At 44.5% G+C, this 17,784-nt stretch overlaps 1 protein-coding gene across 27 annotated transcripts in view; it reads left to right on the top strand.

The window, feature by feature from the left end:
• Window positions 1-17,784, top strand: part of cacna1ba (calcium channel, voltage-dependent, N type, alpha 1B subunit, a) — a 186,704-nt gene that overhangs the window by 80,845 nt on the left and 88,075 nt on the right. For all 27 annotated transcript variants that reach the window (XM_035378855.1, XM_035378856.1, XM_035378857.1 and 24 more), the window contains exon 7: window positions 13,889-13,992. In XM_035378855.1, coding sequence (XP_035234746.1) covers window positions 13,889-13,992 — 104 coding nt within the window. The remainder of the gene's footprint in view (window positions 1-13,888; window positions 13,993-17,784) is intronic.

The following is a 17,784-nucleotide window of genomic DNA, read 5'->3' as shown; positions in this document are numbered from 1 at the left end:
ATTGTGCTTGCAATCTAGTTAACATTATGGAAAACACTATGATCAATAGCTAAATAACCATAGGTCATTTTTTTGGACATGTTTTACATTTTTTGTCATGTAAAGCCATTGACAGCTTAAAAAGTAGAGTTGGTCCAAAATTTTACCTGGATGGCACACATTTAGTCTTTCCTCAGAATAGCAAAGTAGCTGATATTGCTTTTTGCTGAGGGTATTGCTCTGAATCCATGTCATGCTTCAAGAAGATAACATGCTGTGAGGTTGTTTATCCAATATGTTAGTGATGACAGTTGTATTTTGATTTTCATTTTGATGTCGCAGTGTCCTTCTATTGCCATACTATACCTTTAAGGTGCGCAGTGAAAAGTGGGTGTGGCTAGAGAAATATCACAGTGAAAAACAGGGGAGCATGAGTGGGTGTGGCTGGAGAAATATCACAGTGAAAAACAGGAGAGCATGAGTGGGTGTGGCTAGAGAAATATCACAGTGAAAAACAGGAGAGCATGAGTGGGTGTGGCTGGAGAAATATCGCTGTGAAAAACAGGAGAGCATGAGTGGGTGTGGCTAGAGAAATATCACTGTGAAAAACAGGAGAGCATGAGTGGGTGTGGCTAGAGAAATATCACTGTGAAAAACTGGAGAGCATGAGTGGGCGTGGCTGGAGAAATATCACAGTGATAAACGGAGGAGTATGAGCGGGCGTGGCTGTGAGCTGGAATGGGCCAGAATGACAAGGGTTCCCGCTGTTCCTAGCTCCGGTGTGAAGATTGCTAAATTGCACTCATTTCACAGCTGGAAGGCAGATGATCCTGGCAGTTTTGATGCTCCCGTGAGATGGATTTTGTTTCTCTGTCCTCTTCTGCTAAGTGCTTTGTTCACATTTGCTAAACTGTGGCTTTTTTCCTGCTCCTCTCCATTGTGCTTGTGGGGCAGCTGTCTGATGGGGCAGCAGCAGAGGGAGTCATTACAGAAAGCGAATGCAGTAGCGCTCTCTATTAAGGGTCCTCCATGAGGATGTCAGCTACACTAAATTGCTACACTTCCTCTCATATATTGCCACATGCCAGTAAGCGTCATTTAGCATTGCAGCTTGCGCTGAGATCATTGTATAGTTTAAGCTGTCTTATTTAACATTCTTTATGGATTTTCCTTTACTGCAAACACAGCATGTATCATAGCTTTCAACTACTTAAAAGGCAACACACAGCCATCTTATCCAGAAAAACCAATCAGATGCTGGTACATGGAGAGCCTACTAGCGACTTGACGGGCTGAATATTTGTCAGTATAAATTACCATAAAGTATATTGGTATCGTTCAAGATTTCCATATTACTTCTCCTTAGACAGTCCCATTGGGTCTTCTCAACCGGTTTGCATGAGGACAGAATTAACCCTCAGAAGCCTTTGAGGATGAATAGCTCATTTTCAGAACAGCAATATACAGTGAGACCTGTCTAAGGCATCCACCCAGGGGAGTAATGAACATGGCCCTCATGTGCAGGTGACTGCCATTTAAAAAGGTGACTGCCGAGGCGATTGTATGACTGACACCCATTTCCTCAACAGTTTTCCAAGCACTTTCGCCTCCATCGGCTTTTCTAATCACTTCAGTTTTCTCTTGTTGAGTGTCAGCATAACTGGTTTATGAGCTGCCGTTTTAAAACTGACACTAGTCGTTTTCACAGAGTGAAAGTATGATCCATAGTACAATCATACCGTGGTTGCGGCGTGATTTTATGGGTTTAAATAACAGTCACTAAGAAATCGTAAAGAGTGTTAGAACATAAAGATTACAATTTATTGAAGAAACCTGGCATCGCCCTTACTGATTAATGATGTCATTTTTAGCACGTAAAAACAAATAAAAGAAAACAACGCAAGAACGAAAGCATTGTTCATACACATCAATAAGGCTCCTGTGGGAGAGCAACACCATAGCCACCGATTGCGTTGTGCAGATAACTGTGACATAAAGGTAATATAGTGAAGTGAAGAAGGGGTACCAAAAAGTGGCCTTCGTGGACTGGTGGCCGCCATACAAAGATGACCACGAAGGCAGGTTTCACTGTACTCTCCGTATGGACTGTATGTGATTGGTGCTCCGCCATTTCTCCTTCCAACTGAGCCAATGGAATTAGCCTGGCCATTCACTGGTGGGAGATAATTGGCTCAGGGGAGGCACCAGTGGAGTGCGCTGTGGGTTAAACACAGGAAGAGAACAGCCAGGCCGCACGCAGACCTGCGGGTCAGAGCCGAGCCAGAGACCACTGCGGCTGCCTGAGTGGCTCGCTGCGCGCGATTCTCCCTGAATACGCGAAGCGCCTGGTCTTCGATCGCGCCGAGCCACAGGGTGGCCGGCCTCCAGATGGCATCCGAACGGCAGGCAGGCAGGTGGGCGGGCAGGGGGGCATCATGCGCCAGCCATGCCTGGTTCTGCCGCCTCATTAAGCTTCCCAGCCTTCGCCGCGGGCTGCATCTGTGCCTCCGCTCCGACGCTGACGGGTGGACTTGCGCTTCAGGTACGTGGGACAGAAACAGCTGTCAAAGTGAGTCGTGCGGCTCTGCTGTCACACACTTCCTTCAGCACACACCCAGCCTGCGGTCTGAAAACAAAGCAGTGCTACTGCAGCATGTCAAACAAATAGCCGTTCTCAGGGCCGAGACAAAATGCCCTCCCACACGAGGAACTCTTCCCCTCAGTGAGGCCCTGGGAAAATCTCTGCCTTCACACACTGCGACAACTGCAACAGGCTGAGAAGTGTTCATGACATACAAGTCTAGGACGTTGAGTATGTCTGTTTTAAGCCATCTCTATCAGTAATACTTAACTACATTTGTTATTAGATTGGGAATGATCCAGCCGTTCTCAAGCCCTGTCCTGTGACAACAGTTCTAAGCAAGGCAGACAGAATTCATAGCCTGGTTCCAGTCAGATTATTCTTTACATTCAATATGTGTTCTGGCTTGTTTTTGTTTTACTACACTGTACAGAGAAGAAGAGAGTTGTTTTTTTATTTTATTAATGTGCTGTGGTCAGTTATGCTGGTACAAGTAGGGTGATGAACACAGAGGCAAGAGCAGATGAGCATGGAGAATTGGCTCTTAGGTGGGTGATCTTCATAATCCAGAGCCGACAACACAGTCTCCTCGCAGACTGGCGGCGCAGACTAGATGTCACAGGAGCTGTGTGATGGCTCAGATGACTTGTCCCTGCCTGAACTGAAAGAGAGAGAATAAGAGATGGAGAGATGGACAGAGAGAGAGAGAGAGAGAGAGAGAGAAAGAAGGAGAGGGGGAAAGAGAGATGGAGAGAGAGAGAGAGAGAGAGGGGCAGAGAAATGAGATTGTGATACATCTCATTTCTCATTTCCTGCCACTGGGGCCTGGAGCTCACCTAGTCTGCTCCTTCATTCATCATAACCTGGAAATGGCTGACAGCTTGCAGGAAAGGAGGAATACTGCCAAAGGAATCTCAGTATCGGCTCAGGGTTATGCTAAATTTAATATGAGAATATGGCTGCTACTATTGCTAGTTATCTTGATGCTTGGAGTATTGCTGTGACATTCAGCATGATTATTTGCTCTCTTAGTGGACACTCTTATCTGGGGTGAACCCGCCACTTTATGGAAGCAGTTGATTCATCCTCTGCTTTACAGTGGCTGTGTCACACTTGGCGGTGAGTTCAGTTACCCATTGTAGTCTTTAATAGTACTTTGGCTTTTGTAATAATACAAAATGAATTAAATTGAATTTCATTACTTTTAGTGCGGATATTACATTACCCAAATGGTGTCCCTCCCATTCTGGCTCACCAAACAACAGATGGCAACTCAATGGCTTCACGGTTGTACAATTTCTGCATCTATCATGCCCTGGCCCTGCCGTATCTAGATGCTCTATGGACCAGTTATAGTAGCACTGAGGAATCCATATTTGTTAAATCATGAGTAAATCCTTAGACCATTTGATCTGAACTGGCTTAGCTCTGGCTCTGAAGGGCCACATTGCCAGTGGGGCCACTCAGCCCTGGTCCCGGAGGGCCGCAGCATCTGTAGGGCCTTTGGATGGGTGTCTCCCAGTGAATGTCTCTCTCAGCAATCCCACTCTGGTTTCCTGGCTGTAGATGTGTCTCGTTCCTTCACATGCTCTTGATTCCGGCCTTTGATGAACAATGCCCCAGCTAATGACATAATGATGCTTATTACCCACCGTAATGCGGGCGCTGGAACTCGAGGCGGTCTTTACTCTCCGAAATCTCCGCTAGCAGATCGAGATAATTTGCCTTTGTTTGCCTTCGGGCCCGCTGCGGTTTGCGGATTGAACGCGATAGCGTGTAATCATTCCGCGCACGCTGGCAGAGGAGGCCGGGGCTCGGCGGAGCACGCGGGACCTCGCGCTGGCCCTGGCACGCGTGGCCCCCCTTTTTTAAACGCCGGCTTCTTCGCCCATGCGCCGTCCATAATGGCCGTGATTACGCTCCGGATTCTTTAGCTTACGGCGGCTCTCTCGGCGGTCTGTTTCAGGATCTCTTCCCGGTCGATTGAGCCAGCGCCGCGGCGCGCCTCGTCTGAAACAAGCCTGCTGATTGCGGGAGTCGCCCGAGGGGGGCGGGGCTCGCGGCGTGCAGGGAGACTGAACGCGCCGATAATAACAGCACGTTAAGGGGGGGATGGTTTGTTGAATTTTTAACATGGAGCTCGGTTTAGTTTAGTTTAGCTTATTAGGATCCCCATTAGCTGCTACACATGGTAACAGCTACTCTTCCTGGGGTCCACATTATAGAACAATATACAAGCACACACAAAGCAAAATACACGGTAAAGGTAACAGAGAAAAAAAGATGATATTAATAAAGAAAAAAAACTAATGAAGACTGGTAATAGAGTGAGTGAACATCGCATTTACGTAGCGCCTCTCCATATATACGCTCAAAGTACTTCCCCCTCCACCATACACCGAGGGAAGAGGGCGAAGGTGACATGATGCGACACGATGCTTCCATAGTCAAAGCCTCTGCTCTCTTCCTCCTCAGGCCACCTGAATGCGATCCATCAGTTCCACTGCGTGGCGAAATCTGGTTACAGCAATGGCTGCTGAGATGAAGGGGCACATTACTGAGCTGTGATGAGGAACAGCTGTTCCAACACATCTGACACGCTCCATTGTACCTGACACGCCCAACACGCCCGACACCGCAAATAATAGGAGAGTGTTGACCTTGCTGTAGTCTTAGTTGTGTCGTATATATTATTTATGGTGTCGTTGTTAGATATAGCAGTCATAATCAGATCAGAAAAACTGGAACTGCACAAAAATTCATAGATTTTTTTGCTGTAATTGTAACTGAGTAAAGCTTTTTTTTATAGTTTGTCTCTTGCTTATATGCAGTATATTTTGCAAATTGATGTGTTATGCAGTGGTTTGTAGCCTGACTGTAAACTGCTGAAACAAAAATGTTTTGGGTCACAGATGGCTCACTTGAGATTCCGACTAGTCAGCGCATTCCTAGCAAATACACCTGGATCCAACAGCCCACAGCTGACACTGATGACGTGTTCAAAACCTTCCACACATCAACACGCCCAACACAGCTGATTTCCACAATCCGCAGACCAGTAGATTCCTACCTGTTCTCATGCATGTCGTTGCCCAGGAGATGACCGGAAGTTGTGACCTATTCCGGCGTCTCCATACCTGGTCCAGGGGAAGAAACTGAACAGGAAGATGTGCCTCTGATCTTTACTGTTGATGTTGCATTTGCGATATTTTTACAATGCAGATTAACAGCAAAGGGTTTGTGCAATTAGGAAATGAATGGCAGTTCATTGCCCTATTCTTGCAAAAATGCTACAACTGACAACCAGCTGCGAACATGATTTAGAGTGTGGTGTTTATTAAGTGGGAGGACACGAGGAGGCACGAGGAAGACTCGTGCAGCGGATGGAGATGTTTTGATGCTTACTGTCTATCAGGCTTACAAATATGGTCTTTCAGTTCTTGCAAAATATTGTTCTACACCTTGTGGTTCACAAAACTAGCTTGTGATTGTCATTCCAGCCGTAACTGCAATCTCTATCTTTTAAGGGCTGTTACTTGTTCTTCATTAGACACAATGGCTACTGAAGGCCTATTGAAGGATGATTTATCTTCTTAAGGCCATATTAGAAATCATTACATGTGAAATAAGAAAAATGCATACTCGCATTATAATGCTTTAGTTTTGTGTAAGGCGCTGTACAGTAAATTATGCTTTAAGAAAGAGGTGATTTGTTAATATGGTAAAGCATAGACTGGCAAGTGAAATCAGTTGGGGGTGACCATTTATGGAAAAAGAAAGAGTTCAACAACATAGTAAATGGCACTAAACCAAATATCCATTGTGTGGAAAAAAATGTTTTGGTGAAAAAAGTGTAGCCTATAAAGAAAGAGTTTATCTGTGCACGCACAGAGGGTCCTCAGGACCAAGTGTGGGGTTTACGGGAAATGCAGGATTAGAGGAAATGGCTTTCTTCGCCACACTCCCTAGAGCAAGGGCTCCCAAACTTTTTTCAGATGCAACCCCAAATGAATGCTCACAAATTTATGCTACCCAACACTCCAGCCATACAGACACCTCGTGCCTAACAACACCGCTTAGCCGTGACTATATTGGTGATATACCACTACCTTGGGTGCCTAATTACTTTATTATAGTTGGGTTTTTGTGACGTTTGTCATGTAGTAGCCAAAATTCATATATTTTAGAAAATTTTCAGATGACCCCATCGTCAAATCAGACGATCCCACATAGAGTCCTTGACCTTTCACGTTTAGCCAGGCCTCATTTAAAGTGTCAGAAAAAGTGATTGGCCTTAAACTACTTCTAACTGATGTGTTACTGTGCTGAAACCTTTTTATGGTATCATTTTGTCATTCAGGAACAGAAACTGGTCACTACTAAAAAATAAAATCTTCATTATTAATAAGGCAATCTTTGTCTTTAATTTTAAACATCCCAGTTGGTTTTTACATTTTTCTTGTTTTGGCTAATGAAAATTCCGCCTCATTGCTCCTGTTTCCTGCCAAAAACCATGGGGACCTGAAGACAGCGAAGAGAGATTATTCCTTTCGGCTATTTACATGTGATTCACTTGCACAATTCAGACGGTGTCCTATTAAAAAGAACCCTCTAGTGCTCTTAAAAGGTGACCTTTGACCATATTGGCCATGGTCTGATTTATCTTTTTTCTGCAAGCTTGATTTTTGTTAGTGTGCCAGGTTTTGTGCTGTTCATTTCCTCTGGAGAGGCTGTGTCCTACCCTTACAGATAAACCAATAAATTGAGGAGACGACCAATTAAAAAGGAGAATAAATATCACTTGGCCAATTCTGGTAGAATGCTCTGGTTATTTTCAATGTTTTTGTATGAGTTAATTTATCAATCACTAAAATTTTATTGGATATAGCGCTTTTGCCATTTGAATAATGACAGGGTATGCCATAAATTGCATTCCATGGGAATTCATGAACTATATTGCACTAGCAGTTCACAGATGTTAATGCAATACTGAAATTGGGATCCAAAAACCCTCAGCACCTGTGAAGACAATGTTCCCTCCATCCCTTTGTGGTCATGAAGTGTAAACCTTTACAACCACATCAGATTTTTTTCTGTTTGGTTAGTTTCTATAATTGTGCGAACTTTGTAAGTATCTTAGGTGCAACAGATGCACACATGTGTTATCAAGTGTCTGCTCGTTCTACCCCCACATCCTCGCATGCAGTTTGTTTACATTGATCCTAAATGGGGCTGGTTATCAAACTGTACAGGTGTGAGAGTCTCTGCCCTTGTGAAAGAACAGCTCACATGGATTATCAATGGCAGTCTGGCGCCATCCTTCAGCAGAGCCCTGGCAACCGCCATGGGTGTATAGGGGCTCATTAAAAACTGTTGAGTCACACAGATGGAAAATCCACCTCCGAGGTGCACCTTGACCCCGGCCTGCCGCCGCGCCGCGTCGTTAGGCCGATAGCCGTATCGATTAACGACTTGTTAAAAGTCTAAAAATAGCCGGGTCGGAGGAGCGGAGACGGATCGAGCCGGGCGCTCGGACGCACCTGCCCGACGTAGCTTTTGTTGTCGGGGGAACAGCGGTGGGAGGAGGCGGGGCTGAATCGCGGAGTCCTCCGGAAGGAGCCGTGAGGACCATCTGTCTGTTATCGGGAATTTGCTCGGGCCTTTTCCGCGGCCAGTTAAAACCAGAATCACAAGATGTGGGGCTCATCATTAACCTTTGATTTAAAACGCAGAAATAGGGGTTAGGCTCGCCTCAGTGAATTGTGGGAAGTCAGGGTGTTTTACTTGCGGGCAGCGGTGTGCTGCGTTACGTGGTCGAGCTCCAACATGGCGTACTGTGTAAGCTGGTCGATCCATCAGTAGCAGACCTTATAAGTGGAAATTGGCTTCGTTGTGAGGAAGGAGGGTAATGAGAACTGATTGTCCCTGGAGGACATCAGCGAGACCCCCACCCCCCCCCCCCCCCCCCCCCCCCCCATCACCCAGCCAATGGATAATTCACTTATCCTGAAAACTAGAACTTTCTCCTGCTCCAGTCTGACACCATGTAATCTATAGGGGCCTCCTTATAATACTCCCTTCCCCTATTTGTTTGAAAGCTCCATGCAATCAGCTCAGGCTGCCTGATGTTTCTCAGCAGCGCTAATCTAATAAAGGCCTTAAGCATGTTCTGGCTCTTGCTGTGCTTGGCGAAGGGACTCCCTGTATGCCTGCGCTCAGACCACTTTAGGACATTCACATGCTAATCACTAATGTTGCTTGCTGAAGCCAGCGTAGCTGATGGAAAACCCCGGGACGTTTGCGGCGCTGGATCTCTGTAACAGGGCTACAGTCTTGTGGTTGCTAGCATGTTTACCAGATCACGTGTTGAGATGCGAACTGGCATCGTGGGTCCGCTTATCTTTTATTTCAATCAAGTCAACGGAAGATAGTTATGATTTTTCCTGTTTATAAGAAACATTTTGCATTCACAGGTAATAAATTAATGATACTTAATTAATAATTAATTACACATTAATAAGAGCTGTGAATCAATAACATTAGCATTTTCTGCAAATGTTAGTGACTTCATGAAGGTGTTTGTGGGCGTTGCGGTCCAAATGTATTTGCAGTACAGAAGGAGGAAAGGAGGGAGGAGAGAGAGAGGAGTGAGAGAGGAAGAGAGAGAGAGACGTATGCATACACATTGTGTACACAATATATGTGTGCTGTACATGTTGGTGTGTGTGTGTGTGTGTCTGTGTGTGTGTTCACCTGTGCACGAATGACCTTTGTACTCTAAGTGTGTTGTTTAAATAGTTTAATTGTGTTTACAACAGAGGGGAGAATACACTGAATCATTTTGTAATGGGCTCTGTGGCCCTGAGGAGGAGAAAGGGAGCGTTTGCCGGTCTTTCGCAGCAGTCCTGATCCTGATTTAGTACGCCGCAGCAGCCGAACGAACGCGCTAAACCCTTTATGACGAGCGCAACTTACCGCACCCGATGCGTGAAATCTGACTCCGTTCGTAAAGAGCGAAAAAAGGTTTTGTTTTAGAGACGCGTAAAGATTTTATTTCTCTTCCCGCCTTTGTTCTGCGATGCGTTCCTTCTGCAGTGCGTCTGAGAATCCTCTGAGGGCGTTTCCGCGGCGCTGCTGTTCAGCGGCTTTATGTTCGCGCAGGTGCTTCAGAACGTTCGCACGTCACAGGGGAACGCCATATGGCACACGTAGGAAGCAAGTATTTTAATGTATTGCACAATGTCTGAAAAATAACTCTCTTTTTCCCCCTCTAGGGACAAATCAGATCAATCAATACAGGACTCGTTTGTCAAGTATCTTGTAGCTCTCCCCCCTCCCTCCCTGAGTTACTATGATGTCCTCTCCTTTGGCTCTCTCCCCCAGCTGCTGTGCACTTCTGTCCTGAAGTGTGGCCGCCTATCTTAGTCTCTGTATTCTCGTCTCCTGTAGCTTGGCCCCCTGCCTGGTTCTCCAGATCTGATGATGCTGCAAACCTGGCTCATTACTACAGAAGCCGCTGGGCATTGCTAATTGTGACATAAAGAGAAGAAGGAGCCTAAAACAGCAACATATTGTTAGACACCATACACAACTGCCAAATAAAGATCTTTAGTGGATGAAATAGTTGTCTTGGTCTAACTTGTAGTGGTAGCCGACTTCCCCTAGACTGAATGAGCTTTGTGATATGAAGATATGGGCCCGATTTAAAAAAAAAAAAAAAAAAAACCTGCCTAACAAGACAGTACCTCTCCCCTACCAGAAAGTGGGTTACGATGGCTTTTTCAAAGAGGTTTTCTTAAAAACTGAATTCCAGGAACTCTCCACCCCATCATTTATGTACACTCCAATAAATTAGATAAGACAACACTGTGTTTCATGTTCTTCAATTTGTGTTCTATGTATTTTCCAGAATACAGAGAAAAACAGAGCTGTGGTTGACTGCAAGGCTTTAGCCCTTCTGCCTGAGTTTCTGGTGGTTGTTCCTTCAGAGATCCACTGCACATATAATCATTTTTAATAGTCTGCATCTCAATATTGTGACCATAAGTCTGAATGGTGAAATTCTGACAACCTCCAGCATATGCTCACCTGCATTCATTTAACCAATTCACTGAAACTAATTCAGTAAATTATGTAGTTGGAGTAAAAACTAGAAACATCTCTGGTATTCCAGGACTAGGGTTGCCATACTATGCTGGAAAATAGCACTCTGACTGAATTGTATTATAGCTACTATCTTAAATATAATGTCCACTTGCCTTTTCAATGAAGAATTTGTCCTTTGGTTTGTGAAAGGCATATTTCCATTAAATTTCCCCCTCCTCAATGAAAAAAGTAATTTCAGAACAATCGCACATGCACATGCATGTGTGCATAAATAAATTTAGGCGGGGCTTGTGGGTCCTCTCCCGGAACAGTTTCTATAGAAACAGCTGTGGGAGGGGGGAGGGTGTGCGTAGCGCTGATTTGTATGGGTTTTCGGCCTGCTGACTCAGCAGCCCCAGGCCCCCTTGTGCAATTACAGACATTGCAGGAAGGCACTGCCGCCTCCCAGCAAATCTGCAAGCCTGTTAAAAACGTTAAATGCCCCATAAAGTCTGTCGCTTTTCTCTGTTACTTTTACCATAATGGCCACTGCCTCCTTAATTGAGTCAAATATGAAGGATTCGGGGGAGGGGGTTGATATCTGCAGTTGTCAGGGCCCAGCTGACTGGAGACAGAAAAATAAGGGAGGGGGAGAGAGAGGGAAAAGGGAGGGGTGGGGGGGTGGAGTGGGCGGGGGAGAGATTTTCTTTGCTCTGTCTATATGAAAGATTCTTCAGTTTTATCTGAGAACTACCATCAGCCATCAATCGTACCTCTGCGTGTATGTGTGTGAATGTGCACACGTGTGTGAGTATGCCTGTATGTGAGTGTGTGTGCGCATACCTTCTCCTGTGTCTGTGAATGTCTATGCATTTCTGAATGTATATGGAGATTTATCTGTTACATTACACTATATTGCCTGGGTTTATATACACTAAATCAGGCTGCATAATTTTACTGGCTGTTGTATTGGTAATCATTCTGACCAAGTAAATGTCAGATTGTTTTTAGTGGACCAGTGATGTAGGTGTAGTTGTTTATGAGAAAAATCAAAGTGCAGCCATCTCTCCCGTAGAATATAACAGAAACGGTACACACCATCCATCAGTATTAAGATAATCCAAGAATATAGAAATTTTCCCTGTTGTTCACTTCATTTTTATGCAAATACAGGTCTTCTAGGCCTGTTTAAAGTTTAGTTAAGCACGTTTAAATAATTTTCCATTGTTCTTTCTTCCGATCTTATATGATCCTGAGAAGCCATTCAAGCTGTGATTGAAGGTCACCGGTGTTAATCTCTGTTAACTCTAAAGGTGTTTTGTTTCAATAGCAGCTCAAACCAGGTACTTAAAACCTTAATTTCTTCAGTAATCTGCTGTAAGGTTCAGAGGGCTACTCTGTTGCAGTTTGAAGACGTTTCCGACAAGCTTCCATACCATTTGTCCTTTGGTTTGTTAGGGGCATATTTCCATTAAATTTCCCCCTCCTCAATGAAAAAAGTAATTGTTATCCTGCATGCATTGCAAATTACAGGTCCATAAAGGCATATCTTTTTATACCTGTCCTTTAACAGTGACATTTCTGGACATGCATCTTGAACTACGAACATTCCCTGTGACATGGCACTCCTTATAAAAATAAAATTGAGTGCGTTTGCTCCGAAACAACTTTCAGACTGCGTTCATGACCTTCTCACATGGGGGACAGTGGTAATTTAGCATGTTCACTCCAGAAATGCTTTGAAGGCCACTCACGTTGCATTCACTGACATCAAAGCCAGTCAGTTTACAGTATGTACCTTGGGCTAAATGATTCAATCTCAGAGAGAAAGAAAATTCTGCTGGCAACAGCTGGCTTGGAAATAACTCCCAGCTCATTTAAAGTCCCATCCTTCAGAGACACTGCAATGGTTTTTGCCAGCATAACAGGTGGGAGCCAATCAAATGCATGTAGCACTTTAAAGGCATAATGCAATTCCATGAAACAGCTTTTTCCAGATTGAATCAAAACAACTTTATGCACATAAAGATTGAAAATTCAGGGACAATACAGGGGTGGTCTGTAATCTGTGGTACAAGGGTTGAAGGTGGGAGCCTTTTTAAAGGGAAAGTTCATTTCTGTCTGCAAAATCTGTTCCTATGTCTTGTGATTGTGATTTTAAATAGTGATTTTATTCACACAGGTTTTTGAACCACCTTTATTAGGATGTGATTTATGAGAATACAAAGACATCATCATGTGCAGTTTAAACTAAATTAGATAACTTTGGCATACAAGATTTTTTCATGGCATTGGCACACACATACCAGAAGTATGGACATCTGACACCCAACACCTTATCCAAAATTATGGGCGTTTAGATGGAGTTAGTGCACCCTTTGCCGCTTTTACAACCTCAGTTCTTCTGGGAAGGCTTTACTATATACTTGATATTGGAGCATTGCTGCAGGGATTTGCTTCCATTCAGCCAGTAGACCATTAGTGAAGCCAGACACTGATTGGGCGATTAGGCCTGGCTCGCATTTGGCTTTCCAACTGATCCAAAAGTGTTGGATGGGGTTGAGGTCAGGGCTCTATACAGGCCAGTCAAGTCCGCACTGTTCTCGATGAAACCATTTTTATATGGACCTTGCTGTGTGCCCTTGGGCATTGTCATGCTAAAACAGGAAAGGGCCTTCCCCAAACTGTTGAGGAGCACAGAATTTTCTAGAATGTGATGCTGTAGCATTATGATTTGGCTTCACTGAAACTAAGGGCCTGAGCCTAAACCATGAAAAACAGCCCCTGACCAAGGGGTGTGCAGATACTATTGATCATATAGTTTATATGCACAATATATAAATACACGCAATTCTTTCCTTGTCAAGTAGATATTTTTTTGATTGTGGTTATCTTTTATGTATTAATGCTTTTATCTATCTGGAGTACTTGCGGATAGACTTGTCACGTGCTTGCTTTTTTTTGTTTCTTTTTTGCTGTTATACCTGTATGTCAGGGCTGTCCATGGTTTTCCACTGTTGCCGGTAGCATGGATTTCCCCTTTGGGAATTAATGAAGTATATCTCTCTATTTCCTGTATCACTGCTATGCCACCTGCACCCACACAGGGAGCACTAAAGCTGAATGTGTGCAGTCCTCCAATACACTCGCCATTAATAACTTATTAAAAAATTGTGCTTTAAAACACTCTCTCTCTCTCTCTCTCTCTCTCTCTCTCTGTTTCTCTTTACTCTTACTCTTCAGGCCAATGATGCCTCAGGGAACACCTGGAACTGGTTGTACTTCATCCCTCTCATCATCATCGGATCCTTCTTCATGTTAAATTTAGTTTTGGGAGTCCTGTCTGGGTAAGTTAAAAAAAAAAAAAAAAACCCCCAACAAACAAAAGATAACAAACGGAACCACACACTTGGCAGAACCAGGAGTTTGCATGTGAACGGTCTATTTGATCTGTGTAAGTGTTCCTTGTGTACATTACGCTGTATCACGTGTCGAAGCAATGCCACCGGCCCACACAAGCTCGGCTGTTGCGGCTTAGTTTCACTGCTCAGTGTGATTCTCGGGGTATCTCTGCCCCTCAGCATGTTCTGGCACCTGATTAGCTGCTTTGGAGCCAGGCTCCTGTCCCAGTATGTAGGCTAAGTTGCGGAAGACTGAGTGGTGGGGGTGAGGGGGATGTGGGTGGGTGCTGGGAGGTGTTTGGGTGGGGGGGGGGGGGGGGGGGGTGATGAGAGTGTGCCAGGATGTATGTTTACAGAACCTTGCCATAACTGCAGGGAGGGGAGAGTGCATGCAGAGAAACATACTGTAAGCCCCCCTCTCTCTCTCTCTCTCTCTCTCTCTCTCTCTCTCTCTCTCTCTCTCTCTCTCTCTCTCTCTCTCTCTCTCTCTCTCTCTCTCTCTCTCTCTCTCTCTCTCTCTCTCTCTCTCTCTCTCTCTCTCTCTCACAATACCATATCCATATGAGTTACATCATGAACAGTGCCTAAAAACCTGACAGGTTCTGCGGCAATGATAGAAAGAGTATATAGATTATATAGAGGGCTAGAGTATACACTGGATTTGTCAGGCTCCCCCTTCCCCCACACTGATGCGTGTCTCTTAATAAATTGAATCAAGCACTCTATTGTCTCTATTGCGGAATAATTTGTGCCAGGAGGCACAAACACAAACACCGTGCTTTCTACAGACAGCATACAGGTCACAAACAGACAGCCGCAGCACGCACATACAGACACGTACACACACACACACACGCACGCATGGAAGCGCACGCACACACACACACACACACACACACACATTTGGCTTAATGGACAAGATCCTAACGACTGCTCTGCGGCCAACTGTAGCTGCTACTGGGAGCTGAATTTATGACTTCTCGGTAATCTAATCTAATTTTCACTGCTTTCCGCCCAATGGCTTTTTCGCCTCTCCTTTCCACACCGTCACTGTGGCATTAAGCATTTATCGTCTCCGTTTCAAACCTCACGTTCGTCTGTTTTCATTGCTCTTCCTTTTTTTTTTTTTAAATGCCACGGCCCTCCGTCCTGTTTACTCGCTCTGTTCTTTTCCAAACGCTCGGCCGTCCCCGTGAAATACTGCTGCTCCGGGGGAACGATGCTCGTGATTCTCAGGAGCTGACAGGCATTCCCAGAAGAGAAGTTAAAGCGCAGTAGTGCTAGAGGATGGCTCTGTGCCCATCACCCTTCCCTTTCCTGCAGAAAGAGCCTGTGCACAGCTAATCAAGCCAGGGTCTGATATTCTAAAAACTTCGGCTTATACAGGTGTGGCTTTGCTGATTGTCCTACTATGGATTGTCGTGCTGCTTTGTCAGGGACTTGAAAGAGAAATATTCAGTGTGTGCGTGTGTGTGCGTGTGCGCATGTCTGCGATTGTGCGTGTGCTTGTGTATGTGTGTGTGCATGCATGTGTATGTGTGCGTGTTTTTGTGCGTGTACGTGTGCGTTTGCGTACCTGTGTATGCCTGTGTGTGTATGTAACTCTCCTCATTCCCCTAGAGGGTTTGATGAAGGTGTGCAGAGAGAATAAGGCTGTAAACACTCCTCCTGTTACAGTATGATTACTATTCAGAGGAGCAAACCTTCTTCTCTCCTTCACCTTTCTCTCTGTCCTTGAATGTAAGTTTTCTGTTTCCTCCTGTTTCACAGTGGCAAATTAACTCATTTACATACTTTCAAACATTCAAGGAGAATGACTTCCCAAAAAAGATACTTTTGCGTATCTAAGTATATGAAAAATAAAAACCCTTTTGCACAATACGTTGTTTTGTTTGAGATGCTGGTTACGGCAAAAAGCTTTGTAAACCACACACTCAGCATAAAAGGATTTGTTGCTACTTCTTCAGTTTGTGTGTGTGTGTGTCTGTCTATGTATGTGTGTGTGTGTGTGTGTGTGTGTGTCTATGTATGTGTGTGTGTGTGTGTGTGAGTGTGTGAGTATGAGTGTGTGAGTGAAAGTATGTGTGTGAGCGATTGTGTGTCAGAATGTGTGCATAGGTGTGTGCACGTGAGGTGCAGAGTCAGCTGTAAGCATTGTCATTCTCTCAGTGTGGGGAGGGGGTGGGGGGGAGTCCTCAGCCCTCTATGGCGCTGCAGTGGGACTAGCTTCTGTTGTTCTATTTTTAGGTCCACGGTAGCGATGCATCATCTAGACGTCTGTTCTAAACAGGTGTGCACCCTGTAGCAGAACCTGTCCTGACCTGCACTCTCCCCCGGGACTGTACAGTGCAGAGTGCAGCCATCACTGTCTTTCAATGCAGAGGAAACAAGCCCGTGTGACAGTGAAGTAGACTGAACAAACCAACAGAGTGACTGCACACAGTGACTGCAGGTTCTGTGGTAGCACCAAAATGTGTGCGTTGTCAAACAATCTAAATTAGGAACAGATCCTGGCCAAAACCAGTCACAGTGTAAAATTTATAAATAAGTAACTTCATAAGTAGGTACAAGGTAATTGATTAACGTGTTCTTTATCATTTATTAACATTTCATTTCATTATTTATTCATTGGTATATGAGTCACATGACTCCAGTGCCCTGTGGGTAATGTCATACTAGCCTGTGAATCAAAATGTTGCTAGAATGTAATTAACTCAAAGTCAGGAAATTGGAACATATCTGAAAAAAGAAAATGCCAAAATGCTACTTGGCTACAGTGCAATTTGCTGGAGATGGGTGAATTTACAGTATCAAAGCCCTTGAAGGAGATGCTCATATAGCACTTTTTGATCAAACTGATGACCAGGCTGACTGAAAAAATAATATTGTAGAATGCATTGTGGAGAAAAATTTGAAAAAAAAAACAAACTTCACCATAAAATCAATTTTTGATGCTAAATTGGTCTCTTCAGTGATAAGATGATAAAAGAATTTCAGCCATTACAACATATTCATTTTCTAGATAACCATCTCCCCTGGAAAAATACTCTGCAGTGTCTTCAGATGTTCTCTGAAAACCACAATAAAGGGCAATGTAGCTATCCTTTTCGATATTTGATTGACAAGTTCGAGACACCCCTAAAAACAAAGTCTGTGGAAGATTGGCATCTTGTATCTTTCCCTTCATGTCTGCTACCAAAGTCCTGAAGGAATTAATAATGAAAGCAGACCGGGAAGGGAAAAGGGCATAGAGCATTTGCGATGAGAAAACATTAGTTTATTTACATATTTATTCTCTCATCCCTTAGATAGACAACCACAACATAGAAAAACCACAATTTAGAGTGGATGGATCAAGAAGATTTAATAACGCTGAACTGGTGTGAAGTTTCCCTTTAAAACGGTGTCTGCGTCTCCTAAACAGCTTAGTTACGGAACTCCCCTGGGGCCGGTCTGCAGCTCACTGTTTTTCAATAGCCGCATTGTTTGGAGAGGGTTTGGGGAAATGTCGCTCGGGCGCGGACTCTAAAGGACTGAGATACACGCCCCGCTTCTCCGCGCGTGTCCTGCTGGAGATAACGACGCGGTGGCTCTGCAGTGCCAGGGCTGTGGGGCGGGGCTGCGAAGAGTCACAAAGAGGTGAACTGACTTCACCCCTTTCTGTGATAGGTTGGTTCAGTTTACCCCTCTCTGTGATAGGTTAGTTCAGTTTACCACTCTCTGTGCTAGGCTAAGTCA

Source organism: Anguilla anguilla, chromosome 10, assembly GCF_013347855.1.
Source record: "Anguilla anguilla isolate fAngAng1 chromosome 10, fAngAng1.pri, whole genome shotgun sequence".
NCBI classification, from domain to species: Eukaryota; Metazoa; Chordata; class Actinopteri; order Anguilliformes; family Anguillidae; genus Anguilla; species Anguilla anguilla.
This window is presented reverse-complemented; position numbering and strand designations above follow the sequence as displayed.